Here is a 12,145-nt window from a genome sequence, read left to right on the forward strand (position 1 = left end):
AATTGAATGTTCTCAATAGGCGATTTCAGATATTGACCTTGTGCTCCGCATGGGGGCCCTCCGTCGCCCAAGTCACGCGCATCGCGCAATGCGTCGTGGGAAATGGTTTACATTCGTGCTTGCCTGCCTGCTGCTCGAAGGAAGGAGGGAACACCGAAACCGTTTGCGCTCTTCTTCTTCTGTAGTCTGACTCATTCAAACTAAATCCCAAGGTGCAGTGGAGCATTCCACTGATCTCTATGTATAAAGGCTGGATCGCGCATGGGAGAGGGGCTCGTGGGGGAGAGGCGTGCCTTCGGGCCGCCATGTTGGTGGGCCCTAAAGTGCTGTGTGTGCCCATAGAAAACAATGGGAGGCAACAGAGATTGTGAGTATTTATTGCGCTGCTAGCATTGATCGTTGTTTGTCATCACACAATTTTGTAAGGTGCCAGTATACTTATGTATCCTAACAGTGTTTCACAAGCGTCCTGCCGTTCGATTCTTAATTACGTTATGTGTTGCATTCCGAAACTAGACCGTCACTGCAGTGCAGCGCTGGGGATTGTACTACAGCACGTTTCCCAGCCAATATTTCAATAAGAAACGACTTGAGGTTAACAACAACCATGTATATAATATCCCGTACTGCGTTCTGGACAAAAATTGTTTCATAAAGAACGGTCCGGGAAAAGATATACTCGCATGGCAGAAAGAGATCGTTCTGTAGAATCACAGCCGGCGTTTTAGCCGTGTATGCGTTTAGTATGATTTATATCAAGCGTCGACTTAGAGAGAGTCTTTTAGTAAACGACAGCGGTGCTTTGCCTCGCAAATATGGACACACCGAAGCAGCCCAAATAATTACTTCACGCAATTAGATCACACTCGTTAGGACAGTTAATCAGGTAGTGATGTAAGCTTAATCAATTAAGTTACTTAGAAAGTGGTAACACCTCCTTGAGACACAGAACTTATCTCTTTTTGAAGTACAGCCCTTCTATGTTTGTTTGCTTCTTCCTTTATTTGTTCTGATTATTTGCAGGCGCGGTTGTGCCAAACTGAATGTCCTTCTCCAGCACTCACATGCTTTTGTTGAATACAACTGTAGCGTGAGAAAAGCTGCGTGGGGACGGGGTCCTGCTATCCAGTGCTGACTTTGTCATGCTTGTTATGTGGAGCATGTTCCAAAAAATGCACCTCCACGTATGGTCTTCACATTGCAACAGGACTATTTGGAGACTAAAACAGTTGTGATTTTGTCATTTTGGCCCTCGTGTACCCAGTCTGTGAAGGGCAAACAGAAAAGTAACACGATATGCTTTTGTAATGAAGATCACTGATGATGAGTAAAGTGAATATACCAGTTCAAGTTTATTCAATATTTTATATCATTCATTATATTATTCAACATTTTATGTCAAGTTTATACAACATCAAGTTTATTCAAGCTCAAGATTTATTTCTTGCACTTATGCGTTTCAGGATACAATGAACGTGCAGGGAGTTCGCAAAAGACTTCATTTATTGTTTTGTGACCTTGCTACAATGGCAATATATATTTTAGGAATGACAATGGTGAGGTACACTCTCTCAATTTTAGGTTGGAATGAGCAATGAATAGCGACTTCCCTCGTGATATTTCCTCATATATGCTAAATTTTAAATTTAATGTGATCGAATATGTGATAATATAATAATAATATATAAGAATATAATATGTGATAAATGAATGTGATCAACAGTAGATGTAAACAACATGAGTAGCCAGAGAAGTGCATTCTCAATAAATAATTTTCTTCTTATAGCGTGTATGTGCATACCTATTAACTGAAACAATTATCACAGTTCCCTGACAAGTTTTAATTTCTGAGAGTGTACTGTAGAGGCTGCTTAGACCTACAACGGTTCATACAAGGTATTATATACTGTGAATGCCTTTAAAAATCCCATGTGACACATATGCCTTTACTTCCTGGAGGTGCTGTGGTAGTCAAAGTTTGTGGGCATTACGCAGGTTCTGCACCCATTTCTTGAGTATGTCGAGGCAGCTGTGAAGTAACCTGCATTGATGATGATTATTCCAATTTTTATGGTGTATCGACAACAAAGGAAAAAATACATCAGAACATTGGTTTGGGTGCAACCAGTTAAAAATGTATTATATTGTTTAATAAATGCATTGGACAAATGTTAAAACATCAGTTTAAAACATGGTTTACAATCCCTGTATCTTCTAAAAATTAAAAAGATTAAAAACTATTCTAAAAAGAATATGGGGAACTCTTCTAAAAAGAATTATAATCTCTAATTATTATATTGCTGGGTGAAGGAGCCTAAAGTCTAAGGTGTGTTTCTGATGTGATCATGTAAGAAACTATGTAAAACTGAGAGAGGCTAACCACAGTGCGTGCACTGAGGTTGTTCCTTCCTGTAAAGTAGAAACCAGTGGATGAGGAACGTGATACTTACCTGTACACCCAGCCGTATCACACTGCACAGATTATTCACTGGGTAGCCCTCATGACGAAACCTGTATTGAGAGACCACTTTTGCCTTAAAAACTGCTACAAATAGCACGACACGCTACAAATTATTACTATCGTAACAAGCTGACGATATAGCTCAGACACAAAGGCGTTATTCAAGTCGCGCCACACCACCGTTACGTAGGATTCTTTGTCACAAATCAAACCAAGGCACAAAACAATACCAATACATGAAAAAAGGTGACAATGGTGGTCTCATCATGACGTAATACCGAACTTGTGCGCGAAGGTAATTCAAAGAAATGAATGTGGCACTTGCTTCCGCAGAGAACACCGTGTACCATGGTAGCAGTGCATGCGAAAAAGCACTTGAGTGCTTGCACATATATTGATGACAACACTGCCTGTGTAGTGTAACATGTTCTTTCAAGCATGTTATGCACTCAAACCGTATTTGCCGCCGGGTAAAATGCAAGTGTGCTCGATTGAACGTCGGAAGAGCGTTCAAGCAACCTGCATCCAGTGCTAGTTTTGGGCAAAAAAACACTTCATAATGGTCAACTAAATATACAGAATGGACGCCTATTTATTCCTCGATAAAGAGTGACTCACCTGTATAAATTTAGGCCCTGTATCCTTGCCAGTACGGTTGGTACGACCGTAATTGCAAGAAGTTGCCATGATCGCTGCGGCGACTGTTGTGGGTACACTAAGACAGACCCGGGACACTTCCGTTGACCCTGTGGAGCCACTTTTTGCAGCTCAGTAGTGCCCCAAGCGGAGGGTGGGTCTTTCTGAGCGTGCGCAGTTTTGGCACGGGCGTATGAAATAGTGCGCGGACCTCCGGGTTTGTGCGTTACTGCCCACACATATCCAACATGGCGCGTTGTCGTTAGTAGGCTGCGCTTCGCCTGATTTTTTACTTATTTTGTCAGTTGAAAACAACAATGCAAACAGCAAGTTCGTAGGCAGTGCATTTATTTTCACTTGATGAGAAATATATAGTATCTGCAAGAATATACTGCAATTGTTTACATCCGGTACGATGTGGTTCTTTTCCGAAATGGCAATACAGTAAAATTGGTAACATTCAGGCAGCAATTGACATAAAAGTAAAAATTCATCGCCGCTACTTTCACAGCTCTCCGGTGGGTTAATATCGCGATGCATGATACTCAAAAATCTTGCTGCTTGGGCAAGATTTCGCTTTGTGAATCGGAAGAACATTCAATAATCGTTCTTTGGTGTTTATGAAAGATTCATTAGACGAAAAATAGTGGCACCATTATGATTATCGGAAACAGGGGTGACTGTTTCATACTAAGACTATTGTCACTACATTTGGGCGCGATGAGGTGCCCATTTGTGGAACACGGTGTGCCCAGCCCGTAAACAGCGTGTAAAAGGGGGTCTGCACCGCACTGCACTGCATACCTTATGCACCTTTCTAACGTGCACGGCATGTAAACAAAACTATGGAATGTAACCAGTGTGACCAGCCACTGGGATAAGCTCACGCCTGTGACGGAATTACGTGTGACAAATAGTGCACAGCAATCTCTTTTCTGGGAAGGAAGTCAGTTTAGCATAACCGCACTATACGTAAGGAAAACGCTCACCACGCGCTGCAACATTGAAAGTGATCTCAGAGAAATTTATGCCCAGATAACTTAGATATGCATGGGCGCATGGAAACAGGATCATTTACACATGAAACACGAATGTTCAGAAAACATACACACATGATATAATGCAAACTTGAAAGTAAGCTTTCACAAAAATTGGTGCTTAGACAGTAGACAGTGTGGGGTATATATACGAACAATAACATGGCAGTGATGTTGGCACTTTAGAATGAACTGACGCTCTGATAACATGGGGAAGTATGTACAACGGTATTGAATTATCCTATACACTGCAAGCTTCATGGGTTAGGAACAACACAGCAACAGATCATTGCAATGATGTCTAACGGCAAACCTTTGCATTACGTTAGCAATTCAGAATATGTACACTTCAAAAACATGCAGAAAGATGAAAGATGGAAGTCACTGAAAAGGTTAGCCAGCTGTAGGACTCGAACCCACATCTTCTGGATTACCGGTCCAGGGCTCTACCAATTGATAGAGCCCTGGATCGGTAATCCAGAAGATGTGGGTTCGAGTCCTACAGATGGCTAACCTTTTCAGTGACTTCCATCTTTCATCGTTAATTTCTTAGGCAATTTGAGGCTTTGTATGTGTTTGTCCTTTCTATGTTGTTGCAGCCTCAGAACATCAGTTCTCTCATGCAGAAAGCACGAGAAACGAGGGAAACAGCTTGTAATACCCCTGAAATGAAGTTAACAGATGTTTTTAAAAAAGCAGCAGCTCAGTCCGCTTACACTCCGTCTACACTTCCAGCAGCACCATCTTTGTATTGACCACCTGCAGTCCTGCGTGCAGAGGAAAGCTTTCGCATCTTGCGTGCTGCTGAAGAGTACCTTGACCGTTGCGCCTTCAAGGAACGGTTCACAAACCGGAGATGCCATTTTAGTCTCTTAAGAGTAAACATTTTTACAAATTTGTCCTGACACACAGAGCTGCAGAATATATCAGTTTCGAGAGTCAGTGCTGTACACAGGTATTTACAGATATGTGGAAGATGTGCAGCTGACCCAATCAGGTCGACAAACATCTCCTCCATCCTCTCAATGAGCTCAAAGCAGTTCGCAGAAGGTATTGTGACGTCACCAAATACCTCCCCGGGTACATCGTTTGCTCTGAGCATGGCCAGAAACTGATGTGTACCAGCCAACATCTCACTGTCCTCTGGCTTTAAAAAACGCTCACACGCACAGTTTTCCGGTTTCTCAGCAAGAAAGTCCTTTACAATGATCCCAGCAAGGTAGTAAATCACATTTTCATCAACAATGCAAGCATTGTCCCCGGCAACATTCAGAGGATTTGAACCTTCACCAAGCTGTGGCACCTCCGTACTGGCAGGTATCGCATCTTCAGCCGAAGCTGTCGCAGTGGTCGCAGCTCCAAGTTCGGACAAAAAAAGTGAAGTGTCGTCTTCGCAGTTCCCTTCTTTTGATAATCTCATCAACTTGGCAGCCCAGATGTGTTTCAGTCCGGCGGTGAACTGGAAAACATTTGGGTTATCATTGCACCCGTGTTGCTGACGCAGTATTCCGAACAGGTTCTCCAATGGATCCTGTTGAAGTCGCCGTGTCAGTAAGTACGGAAAGGAGAAGTTCTTGTGGAGATCTTCCCACAGGAGGAGAACTGCTTTGATGGAGATCTGCCAGCCTTCAATTGTGTGTGGCTGCCGTGGGCTTCTGAATTTCCATTTCGCTATATACTGCAGATATTCCTCGAGGAGAGCAATGTGTTCCGACGTCTGAGATAGTGCGTATCTCTTCTTTTGTCCAGTCTTTCTCACCGAGGAGCTATTCATGCAGTCGAAGAGTACATCCATCCTCTCGAGGAACTCCGCTGTTGGCTTTGCTGTGGCTGGGATTTCGTTCAAAGATATCAGAACTAGAATGGCCACTGATACAGTAAAGCTCATGACCTGCGCTGCTCTCTTGACGTTCATATCTGCAAATGCAGATTTGTAGACATGTTTGTCTGTCAAGTTGGGTGCAAGCTTGGGACGTAGAGGGTGCGAGCTTTTGTGCAGTGAAACAATGTATGACCAGTCAATGATATCTCCGTCTATTTCCAGCTGATGGGCTCGGAGATTGTTCCGCACACACTTGAGTAGATGTGGTGTGTCGAATAGAAAGAATACGTTTTCACCATTGACTGAGAAGAAAGGACTCTCAGCAGTGATGTTGAGACGACTAGCGAGGGAGACATTTTTTGCGCCTTGGTCACATATCACGGCCTTCACCCAAACATCCACTTCCCTCAACCTGACAATTAACTCCAGCAAGAGCCTCTGCATAGTTTCTGCTCCTGTAGCATTGCAAGCAACGGTGTAGGCAACTGGCTGTACCCACTGTCGTGATATCCCAGACAACAACATTACCAAGGCGACGTTTGCAATCCGTGGTGTCCTCTCTGTGCCATCATCAGCAAATCCTACTATAATGTCCTCTCCTGGGTCATAATGAAGAACTTTGCTGAGGGACATTTCATCCAACAGAATGCAGCAGGCTTTTTCACGTCTAGCCCAGTGTTCTGTTGCCTTTTGAATGATTTGAATGACGCCAGGAATGATGCCAGGCTTCATGCGGATACGTGACAGCCACCTTCTTATTGTCCTGACACAGGGCAGCGTCATCACACAGGCAAGAAACCTGTATGCTCTGGGACCATGAAAATATAACTTGAGTGCAAATTTCTGCATTTCTTCGGACCATCTTCTTCCTTGTTTTTTTACAGAACATAGGGCCACCTGAGAGCATAGCAGAGTATAGACAGCACTGGGGACAAACCCCTTGAGCACACGTAGAGAGTCCTCCTTTGTGACATTGGTCCGCTGTTCCTTGGCTTTGAGTCTGTTCAGGGCCTTTCGGTACCTGTTGACTTTCTCTTGCAGTCTTGCTATTCGTCTTTCTGTCTGGGGCGAGTACTTCCGCTTCTTTGCTCCTCTCTTGTTTTGAGAAGTGGCCCGTGTTGAGTCTCTTTGTGGGAGAATGACAGTGCTCACATCCATAGCTGTTGGTAGACAAAATAGCACAAAGTAAGAACTACAGTTTATGTAATAAGGAGCAATTAGGAGTATAGTTTACAGTTGAGATGTGCGTACATACCTGATGCACCTTCCTGGGCTGAATCTGTGGGAATAGTTATGTTGGAGCTTGTATCTGCTGCACCTTCTGAGACTCCGTCTGTGGTTGTAGATATGTTGGAGCTTGTACCTGTTGCATTTAAGAAATGGTGAGGAAAATAGCTTTAGCCACAGCTATAACATAAGTACCATTGACCTCCTGGGGGTCGACTGGTTGCGAAGTGGAACCAGTTGAACTGGCAGCGCCATCATCAATACCGTAGTTCAATACTACAAGTAGTGCATGCAAGAAGTAGCATGCTGTCAACGTGTACTGCAACGTGTACTGCTTAAAGGGAACTTACCTGTGCATTCCACTACTACCTCAACGTCTGATGTCGGATAGCTCTCAGTGGCTGAACTATTTTTGCATATCGGCATTATGACTTGAGCCGGAATGGAAACTGATGAATCGCCGTCAACCTCCTTGGATGCCCGGTATGCCTCAGAATCAGTGTCCATTGCTGAGGGGTTCAAAGAGTGTCTTCAGTCAAAACCTATTCCATGACCTTATGATGGTTTGCCAAAGAGAACACACCACTACATACCATCATTGTCAGCTCGCCCAGGATTATGGTATATTGAAGTTTCCACCGAATGGTCTAAGGCAAGTCCTGACGACTGTGCTGTAGGGTCATGGCATGCTCCTGTTGCAAAAGGATAAACAAAAGATTGAAACTATGAACACTGTGTTCATTGAGACGGTAGGTGATACACATTTGGGGCAACTGCTATATGCATTTACAAGGAATAATTTTAAGGAACATAGAATATAATAATATTTTCTTATCAGAGAAGACAATGTGATTTGTTTAAGATGTGGTTTGTTAAAGTTTAAGCCCTGAAACGCCTTTTTACAACTTTCCCTTCCCAGAACAACAATGCTTCACTATGAATACGTATTTTATTTATTTATTTTTTCATGCAAAGGATCGCTCAAGAATTAAATTAAATCATTATAAGCGGTAATATTACTAAGTATGGAAAGGATTTGCTTTTACTTGTTTAGTATGTTTCGTGACCAATTTTGTACAGTCGACCCCCGTTTATCCGGACTTCATTTATCCGGATCCCGCGGTATCCGGACAAAAGACACGGGAACGGATTTTCCTCCATGTATTTTGTTCTCGTTTATCCGGACTTCAGCTTCCGGACTCGGACAAGAATTCCAGGGAACGAAAGTCAAAATTTCTTGTAATCCAGCTTCAGTTATCCGGACTATCGTGAGTAAGAGGAGACGTTGACCGCGCTTCGTCATCCTTTTCGCTATGTTGGGGTTATTCCCGTCACACGTCAGGGACCTACATTCCTCCGTATGGGAGAGAACCGTGCACGATGACCCCCTTTTCTATTTGTGTGCGTTGGGTCACGTTGACCAGTCGAGTCATTTGCAAATATCTCGAGCAACTGTCCGGTTCTAGAAGGGAAAACTCCAACCCTAGGGCCTGCTGCTTACGGCCCGTTAGCCGATGAAGACATTCCCCTAGCTGAGCTGCGATCGCTGATGCAGAGGCTCACTGCGACTGCCGTAGATGATGCTGCGGTTTCTGACTACGTTGACGTTCATAAGGATGAGGACGCGTGTGCAGCTATAACTGATGACCGTGTGATTGCTGCTGTTGCCTCCGATGATGTGCAGCAGGACGGTGCCGATGACGCCAGTGAGAAACAAGGATCCGACATTGACACTTTGCGTCCGCACTGACATTCTTCGAGCAGCGCAGCAGCGTGGCTCAGCTCTATGCAATTAGCAAAAGTTTGCAGGAATCGAGTGCCTACACCACTATGTAACAGCTGTCATTGGCGAGATTTCTGTGTTTTAACTAAACCTTGCTCTGTAGGATGTTTCTATTCGGTCGTTTCATTTATCCGGATGCCCCGGTATCCGGACGATTTCGCCGGGAACGGCACCGTCCGGATAAACGGGGGTCGACTAGGAATGCGAGAACCAAAAATCAAAGTGGAAATGAATGTTACGCTTTTACTTCAAGCATTTCTTCCCGTGCAACACACTACGGGAAGGAATACTGAGCGTGTCTCAGCTGAGAGAGGCGGTACCCGAGACGGGGAGGAAGAGGGACGACACAACAAGAATTCTCGATTGTCTCAGCTCTCAAAAGAATTAGGATTGGCGTATCAACAATTTCAGGGATCACAGCACCTTCTCACAACCTACTTTTGCCCGAAACATATTTTTTCTACCAGTGCGCGTTACAACAATGTACCTTCTGACACCTAACCAGTGGCGGATCCAGGGGGGGGGGGGGGGGGGCGATCGCCCCCCGAAACGTCAGTTTATACATTGGATTTCCCTCTCCCCCCTCCCCCACTTCGCGCTCCGCAAAAGAAACCGCCCCCCCCCCCCCAAACCGAGGGTCTGGATCTGCCCCTGCACCAAACGCAAGGATTACCTTCACTTGACGTATCAGTTAAAAACGAAATGAGCGCAATCGCCGCGAAACCGTCATGTCATTACCCGCCGCCCTCTTGAATATACATAATAGAAAGTCTCAGGAGGCGCCGATATTCCCAGCAGATTGTTCTTCAGGGCCCGGCCTGCTGAAGCTTTCTTTCACCTTGTGTTTAATCACAGGGTCGATGGATATTTCGCGGATCAAACATTTTTAATAGCCGTGCGATGGTCAATGAATAGCAGAGTTTCTTACGTTATCATCGTGATGAGTATCAACCACTCCTTAGTTTTGCTTTACCTGTGTCAAGATGCAATGTTGCCTCTTGAAGCGGGCTTGCGTAGTCGTGGTCTTGACATTGCTCAGGAAGACCGCGCGCCTCTGAGTACAAACATGCACAGAATCAATAACTGCACACAGGAATCGGGGGCGAAGGCACATAGAGATGAGGGCCACTTTCCAGTAGCTTCGTCACGACTGAACACATCTAGCACTATCCATTATCGCCCTGCGCACAATTGGCTTATCAAAAGCGCCCGGTCCATTATCAAATCTCCTAATCATCACAACTCTGGTCGCCGGTTGTGTGCATCCAGGGATCTAATCTAATCTCAATTACGCAAAGGCCAACCTCCTTTAGCTTCTGCTTCATTTTTCCATGAAGGGTTCTTATTTTAAGGTGAAAAATTTTCTGGCCACGTACCCTGTGACGCAAGAAACTTGAGTCCATCTTTGTGCACTGGGACCGTAGGTATAGCAGACTTCTTCAGTCGAGTGCGAGCTGGATCCATATAATCTGCTTCTAGGAAGTGCGCAGAGCACAACCTATAACTGTTGTGCACTTGACCCCTTGGTTTGCTTAACAAGTCGGGCCTGTTCGCATACAGAAGCCAACTGTCGAACCTGGGTATCGAAAAAATGTGGTAGTGGTGGTAGCTCACCGACAAGCAAGAAAACAAGAAGAGGAAACTTGTAGGTGAGAAAGGCGATAAAATAAACCTGCGGATAAAATAAAGCGGAATTCAAAGCCGGAACAATTTCACACAAATTCCCTTACATACAAAATGCAACGCTAATTTACGTAAGATATACGTTGATTTACAACGCAACAATCAACTACGCAATCGATAAATAAGCATAGTCTGCAGAGCTGTTTCAGAATGCCGGCACATACCTTTCATCCACAGGAATCCGGAAAAACTTCAGTCCTGGTGCTCTTCCAGAATTGTTGCACCATTTAGCGGAACAGTAGACGTGTCCACCACGTCCAGAAGGCATAATAATTGGCAAAAAAACTGTTTTCCGTGAATAGCACCGTGTTCGCGCGGAACAGCAAAGAACGCAACCTGCTCTCGAGTGCGGAGAGTCGACGCCACCAACGGAGAACCGTTGCAATGGTTTCATACAGCGCGCGCATCAGAAGTTTCGGTTTCGCCTGTTGCTTGATTGGCCATGAGCATAGGCCACGTGATAATAAATTTTCGAACAAGACAGAGGTGATTTTCGTTTCAGTAAACATTCTTGTGGTGAACCTTTATCCAAGATTAAGAACAGTTTGCAAACGAAATCAAATTCTGCTGACGCGATCATAGCAACCCACCGAAGTGAGGGCGCGACTATCCTTGACTTTGCTGACCAAGAGCGAGGGAGGCTCCGCCCCCAAATGGCGCGCCAATAGGAGGACTCGGGAGGCGGAGCGCTGCGGCCTCTGCTCTTGCCTAATAGATGGCATATCGGTAGCGCTCGGCTCGGGATATGTGAGCCGCTGTCGTCTGCTTCTTCCGGTAGAGCTACGAACTTGGAGCCTCTGCTCTCGCGTAAGAGATGGCGCAACATTGGTGCTCGGTAAGGGCACGCGTGGTCGCCCTAATTTTGAGCCTCGACCTTGAGACTGGCCAGTAACCTAAATTCCGATGACGCGGCGATAGCAAACCATAGTGCGTAGTTCTGACGATTATGCTTCCTGGATGTGTCATTACATTACCAAATTTGTGGTCAGTTCGACGTTTCGCTCCGCTCTTTTGCGTAAACATTGTCTCAGCCCATAAAAAATGAAAGAAATATTTGTTCTACTCCTCGCACTGAAATAAATCATTTACAATTGTACTGTTTGTGAGACTTTTTCTTTCTTTTTGTAAGTAGTCACGCAAGTATACTGCGTAGTTTTGACGATTATGCTTCATGGATGTGTCATTACATTACCAAATTTTTTGGCCAGTTCGACGTTTCGTTCCGCTCTTATGCGTGAACATTGCCTCAGCTCATGAAAACGGAAAGAAATGTTGCTACTTTTGTTCTACTCCTCGCATTGAAATAAATCATTTAAAATAATTGTACTGTGTGTTTCTTTTTTTTTCTTTTTGTAAGTAGTTACGCAAGTGTGTAAAAAGGAAAGAAACGTTGCTGCTTGTTCTACTCCTCGCAGTGAAATAAATCATTTACAATTGTACTGTTTGTGTGTCTTTTTTTGTAAGTAATTACGCAACTATGTAAAAAGGCAAGAAAT

General features: G+C 44.5%; 1 protein-coding gene and 1 long non-coding RNA gene across 3 annotated transcripts; both read right to left on the bottom strand.

Annotated features, from left to right (window-relative positions):
* Positions 1-1,485: 1,485 nt before the first annotated feature.
* Positions 1,486-3,175, bottom strand: LOC135397724 (uncharacterized). Of its 2 annotated transcripts, XR_010423705.1 has the most exons (3): positions 3,080-3,175; positions 2,451-2,511; positions 1,486-2,041 (listed from the first exon to the last, which is right to left on the bottom strand). It is a non-coding gene; the product is annotated as an uncharacterized LOC135397724 (long non-coding RNA). The 2 variants fall into 2 exon arrangements; XR_010423704.1 differs by having other exon boundaries at positions 2,451-3,175.
* A 1,458-nt stretch (positions 3,176-4,633) lies between these two features.
* LOC135398347 (uncharacterized) lies at positions 4,634-10,430 on the bottom strand. Its single transcript, XM_064629763.1, has 7 exons — positions 10,343-10,430; positions 9,940-10,020; positions 7,777-7,875; positions 7,534-7,692; positions 7,379-7,459; positions 7,212-7,319; positions 4,634-7,116 (listed from the first exon to the last, which is right to left on the bottom strand). Exons 1-7 carry the CDS (start codon positions 10,428-10,430, stop codon positions 4,847-4,849), a joined length of 2,886 nt encoding a protein of 961 aa, XP_064485833.1. The 3' UTR covers positions 4,634-4,846.
* Positions 10,431-12,145: the final 1,715 nt, after the last annotated feature.

The sequence above is a fragment of the Ornithodoros turicata genome, chromosome 6 (assembly GCF_037126465.1).
Source record: "Ornithodoros turicata isolate Travis chromosome 6, ASM3712646v1, whole genome shotgun sequence".
NCBI lineage: Eukaryota > Metazoa > Arthropoda > Arachnida > Ixodida > Argasidae > Ornithodoros > Ornithodoros turicata.

Coding starts and splice junctions, on each gene's coding strand:
- LOC135398347 (XM_064629763.1), bottom strand. CDS start 10,430: ATGGATCCAGCTCGCACTCGACTGAAGAAGTCTGCTATACCTACGGTC. Junction 7,320..7,378: donor CGACCCCCAGGAGGTCAATG/GTACTTATGTTA, acceptor TAAATGCAACAG/GTACAAGCTCCAACATATCT. Junction 7,117..7,211: donor AGCCCAGGAAGGTGCATCAG/GTATGTACGCAC, acceptor GTCTACCAACAG/CTATGGATGTGAGCACTGTC.